General features: G+C 40.8%; 1 protein-coding gene across 3 annotated transcripts in view; it reads right to left on the reverse strand.

The window, feature by feature from the left end:
• Positions 1–15,810, reverse strand: part of CA10 (carbonic anhydrase X) — a 560,843-nt gene that overhangs the window by 118,117 nt on the left and 426,916 nt on the right. For all 3 annotated transcript variants that reach the window (XM_011959997.1, XM_011959996.1, XM_011959998.1), the window contains exon 5: positions 10,173–10,358. In XM_011959997.1, coding sequence (XP_011815387.1) covers positions 10,173–10,358 — 186 coding nt within the window. The remainder of the gene's footprint in view (positions 1–10,172; positions 10,359–15,810) is intronic.

Here is a 15,810-nt window from a genome sequence, read left to right on the forward strand (position 1 = left end):
TAGGGTAATATATATATATCTATTATAGGGTAATATATATATATAGAACCAGCATGATTAGCCCCATCTCCCAGTTTAAAAGACTCAAAAAGGCAAAGTGGTTTACTGAATTCTGCCTTTTCCAAGATCACACTGCTAGTAAGTGGCAGAGAGGAGTGTTGAAGTCAGATCTTCTAAGTCAAAATGTTGCCCTCTGTCCGGTGGCCCAAGTGTCCAACTCTCAGGCCAGTGTTCTTCCCCTTAGGGTGTTTGTCCCTGCTTCCCTACAGCCCCCCTTCCAGGCCAAGCCAACCGTTGCTCTTGGAGTCTGCCTCTCACCAGCAGATCCAATGAATAATCATGAGAGTAACCCTACTGTTGCCCTTTTTACTGCAGAGATAGGGATAGATTTATAGAACTGACTCTGGCTGGTATTTGGGAATCGATAATTACCTTCACTTACTATATCCTAGGATGTTTCGGCTCAATATTTACTGCCCAGAATTCTGCCCTTTCCAACCAATTCTGAACACAAGCATGGCACAGGCAACAAAGTTGCATAATTCATTTGGGGCAACCATAAATCTAAGGCTTCCACCAAAAATGATGCGAAAAAATTAATGGAACATGAAATCAAGTAAATGGAAGTGAGTACGGTAATTAGTTCATATTTTAATCCTCAGGTCTGTTTATTATCTGTCAACTGGCGAGCAATTAAGTTGGCACTATTGAAATGATTAGCTTTGTTTCAGCAAAAGTTTATCGATATGTCAGTGCAAATGAATCCGGGGGTTTTAAATGGCTTTATTTTGAATTGTAGAGCAGCACATCCATGGAGCAGCTAGACATCGAATGATTTAATTTAGCAATATTGTTATCTAGATTACTTACATTTAATATCACTGAACTGTTCTGGAGGGTTATTGGGGAACATGGGCAGGGAAGATTTAAACTGCACAAAAGCATTGCTTCTGTTCTTAGGTTCTTAATGCAGTAGTATGATTGCCTTTTCATATTGAGACCAAGGAAGAATCTTTAAGATAGTGTATTTTAGTTTTCCAATCTTTAATTCTCACATTTATCTCAATCAGGCACTATTATGGCTTGCTCTCACATTGGTGGTCTTTTCTCAGGATGATTTGGTGACTTCTAGATCCATTTCCTCATGGATGCTCATCATGGCTTATGTTTTGTAAAATAATCTGCCAATGTCTTTGCCATTTTGAGGCTGACTCTATAAATGCCCTTGTGATGGGGCTGTGCTCACAAATGCGGAAATCTGATTCTCAGGCTCTATTTGCTCTATGAGGTGACTAAACCAGGTGACCTAAAAAGGCTTTTTGAATCTTGGGATTTGACAGAATTTTAAATTTTATTTAAAAAATTAAAAATCCCCAATTAAGAGTCAGGAAACTTGGGTTCTGGTCCTAATTCTACCGCTAAACCTCTGTGACCTTGGGCAGGTCTCTTGCCCTTTCTGGCATTTGATTTTTCCCTTGTACCTACAGGGGATGCGCTGGAAGAGATATCCTCAAAAGTTCCTCCCTCTTTAGGTGGACACTTGGAGTAGACTTGTCCTTTCCAAGTCCAGGTCTGTCTGGAAATGAGAGATGTGACCTTTCACAGAACCTCTACAAATTTTCATCAGCCATTGATAGTATCAGAGTCCCAATGAATATAGGTCATTCTTATTTAACACCTCCTTTTCCAATTGATTTTACTCCTGTGGCATTGGAAATGAGTTAAAAAACACAGCTAGTTCACGGAAGCATGGTGAACGGTACTCATGCCTGTAACTGCAGTGTCATTGGTTACTAAATAAACGAAGGCCTCATTCAACACTTGTAAAATGATAGCCATGGTCTCCATGGTGACAGGTCTGAGGCAGAACCCTGATCAAATTCCAGTTAATGCCTGTCTTTAATATTGTCTTTTGTAATGTAACACCTCCCTTCTTGCTTCCGATGAAACATCAGCAGGGAGATCAGAATCAAGTGGAAGAGGATGGTGGCTGTCATATGCCATCCTGGGGGTCCAGGCCAGAGTTATGATGCAGATTAGGCTGGAGTCAATGGGATAATGAGTTGACTGCAGGAGGCTGTCTTCTAATGCAATGCCCTCTCTCTCAGGCTGCACTAGTGGTCTAATATTGGCAATTCAGGAACTGCTGACTTGATTGGGCTGTGCTTTCCCAGAAGTAATTATAAAAATGTCCAGAGGGAGAACTTCCTCTTCTTAGATCAGAGTCATCATCTGCTTGCTGATATCGCTGTAATGTGCCCTACCACCATCTGAGCTTCTGCCTCTGTTTGCTTTGCTTCTCCAAGGCCAATTTGCTCACTCTGATGGGACTGGCTCTTGGAATCTAGAAATTTGACGTCCAGCATTGGCAAAGCTCCTTAGTCTGATCCTAGGCATAATTCCAGGGCTGAAATGAGGAATCTAAATGAATTTTTCTGGTACACAGACTCTCAATTGTTCCATTATTTCTCCCAGGTACTCCGAATTTACTTACCTTGTATTTGTGAATAATTTAACATAAAAAATTCTAGAACCTCTGTTAGTATTGACAACTTTATTAGGTTTGACATTATGACTACACAATTTAATTCATGATATATTGGGCATAATTTGGATACGTTGAAATCTACATTCTTAAATTATCTTCATTTACTTATTTAATCTCTACTCAGCAATATGTACCTGGTGCCCATTATGTGTATGGGGAGATATTTAAAAAGTACAACATATTCTGCGACTGTAGGGAGTTAACAGTCTGATTGGAAAGACAGGATCCTCTACTATACTGTAGGCTCCTTACAGGCAGGCACCATGGCCTATCAGTCTTTGAATTTCCCTACCAAGCTAGGGCCCAGAGCAGATGAGTAATCATTCGTATTGGGTTTATGGATAAACTGTGGGCTACATTAGGTGGTGTTACAAATCAGAAGACCTGAGTTAAGTCCAATCTTGGTTATTTATTGCCTGCATGGTCTTGGGCCTTTGTTTCCCCAAGAAGGTAGTAACATTGAGAGCAACCTCCTTGAGGTTTATGATCGAATGGGAGAATTTCTGTCCCTGTGCTTTGGAATTTATTCAGAGTAAAAGCCAAAGTCCATATAAAGTGCCTGTAGAGAGGACCTGCGTGGTCTGCAGCAGCCTCTGGCCATGCTCTGACCTTTCTGACCTCCTTTCCCATCACTCACACGTGTGCCCATGCTGCTTCTGCTCTTCCTTGCATGCTCACAGCTCCCTCCCACTTCAAAACCATGGTGCTTGCGATTGCCTCTGCCTGGAATTTCCTTCCCCAGACATCTCCCTGGAAACCTCACAAATGTCATCTTCTCATTGAGGCCTATACTGGCCACGCTATTTAAACTTGTAGCTCACTCCTTCCACTCCTCATTCTCTGATCTCTCTTGTTTTGCTTTAGTTCTGTCTCTGTAGCATTTATAATATTCTAAATTGACATGTACATTGACTCATTTATTATGTTATTATTTATTATCTGTCTCCCCCCGCTAGACTATAAGCACCTTACAGGTAGACATTTTTATTTGTTTTATTCACTGTAGCACATAATAGACACTCAATCAATATTTGTTAACTGGATGAATGAATGAAGGTAAACCACAAAGCATGAACAGTGGCCAAGTGTTGGCAGTGAGATTCTGCAGCCACCTATGGGCCCGACTGGGTGAGTTCTAAATTGTGCTACACAGTAATTCATTCAAGTCTATGCCCTGTACTTCCAATGGCTCTTAAATCGCTCCAGGGTAGCACTTAATTGTTCAATCCTTTTGTGTCCTTTACCACATTTAGGATAGGGCTAGGTGGGCGCCTTCTAAATACATTTTGAATTTCTCAAAGCAGATTTCTTTACCAGAGAAATTCCAGAACACGTCTTAGTAGTAACTGCAAACTGAACCACTCTTCCTCTTTTACTGTTTCTAATGGAATTTAATGCTTTGGGTAGCCTTCATTTAAATGCTCCATCTTCAAGTTAAATGGGGCTGTATATTTCCTATATAGTCAATGGATGCAACATCAGAATTTTAGGGAAAAAAAAAAAGGCCTATAAGATTTTTGTTCCTGGGACACAAATGGTTGACTGAATTGTTGACTGCACAAACACCACTTAAGCACTGACTGACTGTATGTCAGGACCTGTGCTAGGTGCATGGCATGCAAAGATGAATAGATCTTGTCCTTAAGAGGTTTACCAAGGTATTTATTCCCTCAGTCGGCAAATATTTATTGACTATCCTCATGTTCAGACAATGTGTGACATGCTGGGAACACAGCAATAATCAGTATAAAATTCCCATCAATGAATGACTATGGTTCCAATAGAAGTGAGATTAAACAGTTACAAGACCCACAGTGATGGGCAATATAATAGATTGGGGTCAGCTAAAAAGGCCAGGTAGTAAATATTTTGGCTTCTGCAAGCTGCATATGGTCAGTCAGTTTCTCTCTTTTTAATAGCATCCTTTAAAAATGTAAACCATTCTTAGCTCCTAGGCTGGACTTGGCCCACAGGGTATGGTTTGTAAACCCCTATAATAGATGAATACACAGGATCCTCTGGAAGTCAAAAGGAGGCAGCACCTTCCTGTCTGGGAGGAGAGTAAGTGGCTTGGGAAGCTTGGGAAGCTTGTTACATTACAAAAGACAATATTAATGATGGGGGACTGGTGGATGGCGGACTGGTGGATGGGGGAAGGGAGATGGGGCTGGCATTCAGAGTAGAGGGAGCAGCTTTACCGTGGCATATAAGTAGCGCTTCCATATGTATTGTCCGTGTACCTGTCCTTAAACATCTCAGTCCTCATTCCCTCTCAATCTCCAATTGTGTCAATGGAGCATCTCTACCAGGAGGTCGTGACAGAGCAGGAAAGTGCTAATTACATTGCCTGAGCACTCCTCACAAGCCATTCAATACCTAATGGGGCCCTGGCTCTCAAGGATGTTCTCCTCAGCACTTCTCATACCCTAGCACACTTCAGGACAATTTGATATTAGTTGCTTATTCCTACAAATTTGTGTTGCTTTAGTGAAACCAGCTTCTCAAGGATGCAAATAATTGATTCCTGGAAGAGGACAAGGCCTGCATTTTCTGTTGTTTAGTTTCAGTTGTTGGTTCTGAGATAATTGTTTTCTCTTTTCTGATTCAGAGCCGCTGAGAGAGAGAGAGAGAGAGAGAGAGAGAGAGAGAGAGAGAGAAAGCGAGAGAAAGCCCCATATTTTACATATGACTTCAATTCTCCCCTTTTAATTAAACACATCCTGTCTATATCACCATAGCAACAGCTATGGACTCTTCCCTCTCAGATGTGTTTTGAGCAGGATCAGAGATTCCAGAGGCTGAGATCTAGCAAGGTCAAGGTGTTTCTACCTTGCTTTCAGAGGGAGCAGCAAGTGGGTCAGGTTGCACAGCTGTTCACCCCTTCTTCCCTTATGCTATCCAGAGAGAGCTATTTCATAATCCCCTTCTGGAATAAGCTTCAGATATAATCCATATTATGCGGTATTATGAATATACATATCCCTCAATAGACTTTACACATCTGTGGGCAGAAGCTACACTCTGGCCCATGCCTAGCTCGGAGCCTACCACATGGCGGAAGCACAAGGGCGTGTGAAGAGTGGATGAAATTAACAGGAGGAATTGGCTGTAGATCTTGCATGAAGTGGCTGGTACAATTCTCAGTGTACCCCCTCTGCCCCCTTGAAAAGAAGAACTAAAGGAAGGATTTTTAAATGACCTTGTCCAATGTATCCCAAATCAGAAAGATTCTTCTTGTCTAGCCCCACTACTGCAGTGGAATCCAAGCCATGATTCTTTTCGAACATTATTTTTTGCCTGGCTAATGTATTTTCTTCTTTTCATAAATACCCACTTTATACTGGACATTAACCATTTAGACATGATTAGCAAGCCAAGGGTCTTACTTATTAAAAAGTTAATTTTTCCTTCTTAAAGAAATTGAGACATTTGAATCCCTGTATATGCTCATTTATCACAAACCCCCAATGAGGAATCCAGGAGTTCTCTGTGTAGGACATGAGTAATTTTCATAAAAATGCAGTTGCTGACTGTGTCATACATCCATGCAGCTTTATAAAACAAAGCAAATGATTACCATCAATTACAATAACCTCACTAGACAAGACTGCAATTAATCTACAGCTCTTCAGATAACGACTGTTGCACTGTGCCAAGGAAAATGCCTGGCATTAATTGACTTATCACGATCAGCAATGATAGATAGGGCAGATGGCAATGTGATTATTCACTGTCAACAAAATAAACACATGCTTTCTTGCTAGAAGTATCTACTTGGGTCCTCTCAAAGGACAGCCAAAAATAGAGGCCAAAGGTGGCTTTGAAGGTAGCACAAAATAAAATTAAGTTAACCAGATTCGCGCAATCTACCCACATAACAGATAGAGTGCACGTGTACACTCTAATCTATAATAAAAGTTGAAATTCGTTTTTAAAAAAGTTAACCTTCAGGGTGAGATATATTGACTTTTACTGAGGCTAATCCTCAGTAGAATACAATTGAAGGAAATTTCTGTAAGAAAATCATGGATTGGCATGGTGGCTCACGCCTGTAATCTCAGCACTTCGGGAGGCTGAGGTGGGCATATCACTTGAGGTCAGGAGTTCAAGACCAGCCTGGCCAATAGTGAAACTCCATCTCTACTTAAAAAATTAAAAAAAAAAAAATTAGCCAGGCATGGTGGTGTACACCTATAATCCCAGCTACTAGAGAGGCTGAGGCAGGAGAATCGCTTGAACCCAGGAGGCAGAGGTTACAGTGAACCAAGATCATGGCATTGCACTTCAGCCTGGTGACAGAGCGAGGCTCCATCTCAAAAAAAAAAAAAATTACAGATTTAATTACATTAAAATTGACAGTTTCCCCTGCTCATTCGAGTGTGAGTCACTTTTATGTAGTCACCAAACTCTGTTCAGTGCTTAATAACTCCAGTAATGGGGCTGGGTGCAGTGGATCACACCTATAATCCTAGCACTTTGGGAGGCCAAGACAAAAGAATTGCTTGAGCCCAGGAGTTAGAAGTTACAGTGAACTGTGATGGTGCTACCACTGTACTTCAGCCTGTGTAACACAGTAAGACTCTTTCTCTCAAAATAAATAAATAAATAAATAATAAATAAATACAGAAATAAAATAATTCCAGTAATAGGAAGTCACAATTTTCAGAGGCAAACTCATTTCATCAGTGTATCGTTTTCATCATTAGAACACATATGTAGCTGAATTCCATCTTTATGTAGCTTCCACCCATTGGCCATAGGCGTCTTCCCTTAGGCTACATAGAAGATGCCAAACTCTTGTTGCTCGCTGAAATCCTTAAATGGGATCTCAAAGGTCAACTGCTTATCGCACTACTTTGCATATAACATTGTTTTGGGGACTCTGAAATTCTGGTCTCTTGCACCTAAACCCACACCAGTTCATCCATAGACCCCTGACATTGAGAGGTTTGGAAAGAAATGTGATTCGATGAATGCATCTACCCGGGGCAAGGTATAATTATACCTATGCTGAGGCCAGTGCTCAAGCCTACATTGAAGCAGTGGATGTGTGTGTGTGACCACCCTACTTGGGAAGCTGTTTTCCAAGTCTCATCAATCTAGACAGCACCCAGCCTTGCCATTTCCAGGGGACAATTACCAAAGTGTGCTCCTTCCCCCCGTTTTATGCAGTGTGATTTTGTTAAGTCCCCTTTGTTTAGAAAACTGGGATAATTCAGGCAGAGTTTCACCTAAAATTGGCATAGCGGTCTCTAAACAAAATTTCTTGGGGAAAGTTTTACAAACGTACAAACCTGGACCCTATATCCTGAGACTCTGATTCAGTTGGTTTTGGGAAGGACTGAGAGGAAAGTATTTTGATAAGGTTTCCCAGTTCATTGTGATTTGCAACCCTGCTTACATGCTTTCTTCACTCATTGCTTTCTTCACTGGGAACACATAATAAGGTACCATTGTGGAAATGCTTCACAAACCTAATTGTCAGACTCTCCTGGGAACTTTTGAAATGCAAATTCTTTGGTGTACCTGATACCTGCGGTCTGGGGTAGGTCTAGGAAAATTCATACACTAAGAGATCAAATTACTATATGTTTCCCTTAGGGATTTTGGAAGCACTCATTTACTCTAAAATTGTGGTTCATGTATAAGTTACAAAGCACCCTTACCATATACTGAAGAAACAAGTGTCACTAAAGAATAATACAATGTAAAGATTTTAGCCTAGTGAACGTCTACATTTTATCAATTATTCATTTAAAAATTATTTCTACTCTGAGGCAGTGCTGTGATAGGTGCTGGAATATGACAGGATATGGGGGAGAAAAAGAAATAACAGAAAAGAAAAAAATGAGCAAGTAAGCCAACGGATAAAATAATTACAAACCTTAAAATAACTTAAGAGCAAGAATTCATCTAATTTTGAATATTCTCTAATTCAGACTGGAAGTACCCAGTTATGCTCAAATTCTGAGTTTCTGTCCTGCTTTCACTGTATTTCTTGTTGTACTCTAGTTCAGAATCTGCAACTTGAGAGCCTGGCATTACAATGCCTTTGGCAGACATCCCTACTCAATCCTAGCATTTTTTTCCCTACAGATCCAGGAGGGAGATCCATACTACAGCTCAACCCTATTGTCTATACAGTCATTATTAATAGATCACAGATAAAATGCTAGATGAAATCTTCATGCAGCTTCTCCAGCACACACTGCCCTGACATGCTTCGGGGCTTTTGCTCACACTAGCCCTCATTTCCTGCTTTATCATTGTTGTTTATCAATCATTGAGTACTTTCAGTGTTCTTACATCTGGAATCCCACTTAATTTTTAAAATAACCTCTAGAGGTATCTAAACTGTGCCTTAGAAGGCTCAAGTAACATCCCAAGATCACACAGTGCGTATCAAAGCAAGACTACAAAACTCAGGTCACTGGACTCCAAAGCTGATGGTCTTAAAATTGTTCTTCATTGTCTCTCTTTACAGCCCAGTTCAAAGGGCACCTTCTCTGTGAAGCTTCTCCTGACCCCTTCGAGCAAAATTTGTCACTTCTTCCTTTGAGTTTGCCAGGGCCTTTGTACATCCCCATTACAGCATGACATTATACTTTAATGACTTGAATATAGCACTCTTTGAGTTCCTCTGTGGTAGGAGCCTTTCTTTTTTTTAATCTCTGTATCCCTGGTAACTAGATGAGTGCCTAGGCAGGCTCTTATTGATGCATTTTGAATGCACATTAAAATCTGGCTGCTGGACTCATTAAGATTGTGGGTCTATTTCCTAGTGCTTGGCCTTAATACACTTAAAAACAAGGCCAGTTTTATACATGGTCTTTAGAAAAATGAAAAGACCACATGCGATACATATTTTTGTAATTTCAAAGCCTTCCTGACATCAGTTATTGAAGACTCTTAAACAGAAACCTAGTTACAGGGCATTTAGGGTCTAAGGACCCCTAATCTCTAGTTCATAAACACCCTCCAGTATAATGGGGGTAAAAGAGATCAAATTACCTATACTCTGCTTGTGAATTGTCACACCACAGATGACAACTTTTGTCCTATAAATGAAACTGTGGTTGGGCTCTCTGCTGTGGCTTGAGTTCTGTCTGGGTTGATGGTGGCACATAGTGACATTGCCATTTTGCAGAAACTCAGGAAACCTATTGAGTTGCCTGACACTTATTTTACGGTATATTATAGTTTTATGCAAATACGACTCATTATATTCGAAAGAAAAGTTATAGAATCTGTGCTATCATATGTGACACATGAGAGGCTGATCACCCAGATAGGTGTAAGTAAAGACGTATTATATATATAAGGTGAGGGTTTGGGGTTGAAATAATGCTCTAGAAATATCATTGGGCAGGAGTCTCAAGAGAGCCACACCAGTGTCTCAGAAGGAAAGAGCTAGTTTCATTGTAGCCTTCCCTGGAAAATACTAGAAACTTGTTATTGACTTTGATGCCAATTTGCAAAAGACAGATGGAGAAAGAAGGCATGGGCCTTCTCATTTCATAGATTAGGGAAAATCTCTTTGTTATGTTATCCCATCTTGGATATAAACAGGCACCCAATCTTGTATGTTGACATTTAACCTTAGTACTTTGACAGACTAACATACCTCCCCAGAGAAGGCCTGTCCATTGAGGAGGTGCTCCGACCCTTGGCTGTCCTCACTCCCAAAGTGTAGTCGGATCTCCTCCAGCCGGTGGCTGTATGTCATGGGCCCTCCAGATATGTTGACCAAGTGCTCCTTGTCCAGGCGAAGGGATACATGTCTTCCAGTGTTGTACATGGTCCCACTGACCTGCAAGGCAATTAGCAACAGGTCAAGCAAGGCCCTCCTTCTTCTATGCCTCCCCAAACCCAGCATGGTGCTTGGATCAACGCCTTTTGCTTCCTCTTGATGGGAAGATGGGCTAAATCCACATGTGGAGTAGGGAGTGGCAGCTGCCCCAGAGGGTATATGTGGGATCTATGGTAATTTCTGTGAGGCATAAACCACATGATGGCTTAGGAATTTGAGGTAAGAACTCACAGCAGACTTCACCAATTGTGACTAATATTTTGTGCGTTGCATCTTATAAAAAATGAACTTGTCCTTCTTACTGTAAGTGTTTGGAACGGAAAGATACTGCAAGAGTTCTAAATCTCAGCTGAAAAATTGGGGAAAGCAGTTAGCAAGGGGTGAGATAGTAAGAAGGCCAAATGAGACAGGGAAGAGAAAATGAGTGAACAGAAGCAGACGCTCGTGGGAGATGGAAAGCCTAGGTCTGAATTCTCAAGCATCCTATATGGTGTGTCTTGGTCAGGTCCTTTTCCTGCCCTGCAACCAGACATTGCACAGAATCCGCATAGCCTCAAGTGTTAAACTAAAGGGATTCACTCAAGCTCCCAATTTCACAGATTCCTAGACTTACTCCTTATTCCTGATTCCATCTTGTTCCAGCCCCTCCAAACTGCTAACATGACTGCTGGGCATTCCTTTTCCTTCTTTCTTTTCTTGTTGGGACTTGATGTTCAGGTTCATTTTCCTGACTGTGACCTTAGCACTTCTCAACAACAATTGATTCTAGAACACTCATTCCCACCTGAAACTCTACTTTCCTACTCTCTTGGGTTGGCTTAGCTTTGGGAGTAGGATCTAGAGCTTAGGGGAGGCATTGAATGAGTCTGGAAGGCGTGTTTCTGGGTTACAGGAGGCTGAACAACTTGGATTTTCTTCCTACTTACTCTGACTTCTTTGGGCCAAGCCTTCAGCCCTAGTGATTCCTGAAGGGCTTCCTGTAACTTCTGATACCTTCATTAGATGTGGTTTTCATATATATGCTCTATAGCACTATCATTTGTCTGCCCCCCTTCCACCTTTCTGACGCTGGTGTTGTGAATGAGTAGCTCTTGGGTTGTTCACCGTGGCAGAAACCATGATGCTCACCAAATACTCCAGTGACTCATTTTGTTTCCTGCTACCTTACTGTAGAATGGAGCCCATGTGACTGGTGGGGGCCATGGGCTGGGAGGGGTCATGACAACTGTCACTTCCAGGTTGAAATAGTGGATTCCCTAGACTCACCTTCCCCGGTACATTGACCAACGACATTATATGGAAATGGCAATGTGGTGCAATGACTGCATGGAGCTCATGTCAGCCTCAGCGTCTACCATGCAAATGAGCCTGGGCTAGCCCACTGAAGGATGGGACCATAGTGAGGAGAGCCATCCCAGGAGAGGCTGTCTAGACTGGCTATTCTGTGGCTGATCCACTAGCTGACTGGCCCAGCTGAGATCAGCTTATCCTGGCCCAGATCAGAAATGCCCACTGACCATAGGTTTGGAGCTAAAAAATTATTTAAGTCTCTAAAGTTTGGGGTGGTTTGTTATGAAGCAAAAGGGAGCTGATATACACTAAGGCAGTCGTCTTCTTTCTCCTATGAAATCTGGAACTATCAACAGAAACTACTGAGTTCCTGAACTGCAAGGTCGCCTGGTCCCAACCATACTGTTAAGCAGAGAAAGTCAGATCAGAGAGAGGGGACTGAGGCAGATGTCCCAACATTGACAGAGGAGACCACACACTGGGGAAGAGGGGAGGGAATGGGGAGAATAACTACTTAGCTTCAGATGTCTTTGTGTCTCTTTGATCTAGTTCCTTCTAGAGGCCTGAACTGTACTTTGTAATATTCTATGCCTTACCAACACATTTTTTAACCTCAAGTTATCTATTCCTTGCAACCAAATGATCCATGCCAATGACTTCACTCCCGTTCTCCAGGCTCAAATAAATGTCTATTTAGTTAGTGTGAGATAATCAGAAGTTGTCTTCTTTTTACTTCCCATAACTTCCTTTGCAGTGCAATAGCTCAAGACGGATTTGTGTTTGACATGACTTCCATCTCCAAATATAACCATTTTTCCTAATTATTAAGATAATACATAGGCATTATTATATGGTTTGAAAGATATGGGACAGCAAATAGACCACAATTTCACAATTAAATAGTAATCACCACTAATATTTTGGCATATAATTTTCACACTCATACCTATAGATCCATATTTTAGAGATCATTTTATATATGTGCATTATAAATATATAATGCTTTTCACTTGTATGTATATGACTTTATATGTTATTCTCACTAACATATAGATATTTCCATGTCATTAACTATTCTTTAGCAATATCACTTTGAAATGTCTACATCATATTTCCTTGTAAAAATATATAGCGGACTGTTGAATCTTTACAGTCCTTTCACTTTTTCATTATTGTAAAAAAAAAATCTGTAATAAACATCCTTACAGATCAATCTTTTCACTAATCCAGGGATATTTCATTATGCAAATTTCAGGTCAAACAGTGTGCACATTAGTACAGCATTTACTATGTATTGCTGCATCCATCTGCTATGGGGAGTAGATCCCACACAGCAGGGCTGGATCTCTGTAATTCCCTTCAAATGACATTAAGCACAGAACCATGGGATTCAATCCAGTGACATTCTGTGGTATAAAAGGCAACAAAAAACATTGCTCCAAGTTCCTATGACATGCATGCTTTGTGTAATTGGGCAAGTATCTTGGGCTTCCTAACACTTCTAGAAATCCTTTCATCTATGTCTGTCTAATGTTCCCAAGAAAATTCTTGCCCATTGAATCAAGGCACTGACTACATTTTATGCTTGCCTGAATTTTCCCAGTACTTGGGAAACACATTGGCACCAGCGGGTGGAAAAATCAGGGGCCCTGGAGTCAAAAGATTCTCAGTCTGCCTCTTATTAGCCATGTGACCTAGGGTAGTTTACTAAATTTCTTGAAGTTTCAGTTTTCTTAACCATAGAGATAACAGAATTTCCTCCATGAAAATGACAGACAAAAAAGCTATAAGGCATATTGAAAACAAATAGCAAAATGACAAAGTCCCTTCTTACCAGTAATTACTTTAAATGTAAATGGATTCCACTTGTATGCTGTATCTAAAGTAGCCAAAATCATAGAAACAGAAAGTTGAATCGTGATTGCCAGAGACTGAAGGAGGAAGAGAGCGTTAGTATTTAATGAGTATAAAGTTTCAGTTTCGCAAAATAAAAAGAGTTCTGGAAACAGATGGTGGTAATGGTTGTACAACAATATGAATGTACTTAACACCACTGAATTGTACACTAAAAATGGTTAAGATGGTAAATTTTATGTCACATGTATTTTACAACAATAAAAAGTTGGTAAAAATTGCCCTCATGAGGTTGTAATAATTAGTTAATATATGCAATGGTCAAAAATGTTCATTCTCTTCCTTCCCTTACTCTTGGCTATTATGGCATGGGTGCCTAGGTGATATTGAAGGTTTCTCGTTGATCTTTCTTCCCCATGTCTTCCCAAATTCCCAGAGCCTGGTGGAATATAACGTTGCTTGTTAAATGTCATCCTGAAGAACTAGAGCTTAACTTCTGCCTTGTGAGGATTCACGGGCCTCTCATTTTGGATTTTAAGGCGCTAGACATGAGGAGAATGCAAGATCATCTTGAAGGCCATGAAGCAAACCCCAAACCAGAAGCAGGAATACACCAGAGTGCCTTCTAGTTCTTTGATCCCACTTCCAGACCCCTTCTGCATACATGGCTCTGTCTTCATTCATTCATTCAGTTGGCCATTTACTCAGAGCAGAACATTCAGTGCACCTAACTGTGTGCTAGGAGCTGGGGACAGTATGACTGTGAGCAAAGCCAGTCCCTCTCCCTGCCATCATGGAGCTCACACTCCATTATGGAGAGACCTAAATGGGGGCACAAAGTTATGGGCAATCCATAACTGCTATCATTTTCCTATGTGTTCTTACAATGAGATGCAACACCCCCTTATCGCCACTCTTTCCCTAGACACCAAAATAACATTAATTTGTATTAATCAAAAAAAAAGCTGTGTAGCCAGGGTATGGTTTGTTGCACTTTAATTTAAAAATAAAGGCTTGACAACATTATGTATGATATCTAAGGGTACATCTGCATTGCAGTAATTAACATTGCAGCAGTGTCATTTTATCTCAAATGCTAATTACTGTGTTTTCAATGAACTACTTTGGTGCACAGCATGTTGAAAAAAGTTGTATTATACAGACCAGGAAACAAAACAGAATGGAGAAGTTGAAGCTGCAAGGGATGTCCAGGTTGCCTTTGGCTGCCTCACAGTTCTTTTTGTTTTATCTTAATTCACTGCAAAATAAGGTGTGAGATGTGTGTGCTATCCATTTTAACAGCAAAGGAAGTAAGTGGGGGTTGGTGAAGGTTCAGTGACTTATCCAGAATCACACAGTGGCAGGCGGCAAACCCAGGTCTTCTGATTCCAAGACTAATGATCTCGATGTAAGCAAACACAAGTGTCCTTGCTAATTTCAAATAAAAAAAAAAAAATACGTTGGGGGACCAGGCACGTTGGCTCATGCCTGTAATCCTAGCATTTTGGGAGGTCGAGGCAGGCAGATCACCTGAGGTCAGGGGCTTGAGACCAGCCTGGCCAACATGGTGAAACCCCATCTCTACCAAAAATACAATTAGCCGGGTGTGGTGGTGTGTGCCTGTAATCCCAGCTACTCAGAAGGCTGAGGCAGGAGAATTGCTTGAACCCAGGAGGTGGACGTTGCAGTAGCTGAGATCGCATCACTACAGTCTGGGTGACAGAGTGAGACTCCATCTCAAAAACAAATAAATAAAAAAAATTAAAATTAAAATTAAGTAAATAAAAAATATGTTGGGGATTTTCATTTCTTCTCTAGTCTGTATTTGCAGATCTTAGGCAGTTCCAGAAGAAGTGGGATCTTTTTCAGGAAAAGAGAGGACTATAATTGGACACCAGGCTGCTGAAGTTCATCCCAGGAGGAGGCTTCGAGAAACCTGAAGGTTAAGGAAGTCCCTCAATTTCTTCACCTGCAGAATTCATACTGGTTTGAGACTGGAGCTACATATATTGAGGGAAGCAGGTAATAGGTCCTCCACAGATATGCCTGTCCAGGTTTTATGTCAATCAATATTATCTTGATAACTTGAAACCATCTAGAAGTAATATATTCTTTTGCAAAGCAAAAATTTTAGCCTGGTGTATTTATTTTGCAAAATTAGATATCCTTGCATAGCAAACACAGTGCTTTGAAGCAGTCTGTGATTTAGGGCCTCTAATAAATGGGGTCATCTTTTTTCATTCTGGTGACACCATCATGTTAGAGGGAAATAAATTTGGTCAACGCATTTTTTTTTTTTTTGAGATGG

The sequence above is a fragment of the Colobus angolensis genome, unplaced genomic scaffold (assembly GCF_000951035.1).
Source record: "Colobus angolensis palliatus isolate OR3802 unplaced genomic scaffold, Cang.pa_1.0 Scaffold50, whole genome shotgun sequence".
Classification (NCBI taxonomy): domain Eukaryota; kingdom Metazoa; phylum Chordata; class Mammalia; order Primates; family Cercopithecidae; genus Colobus; species Colobus angolensis.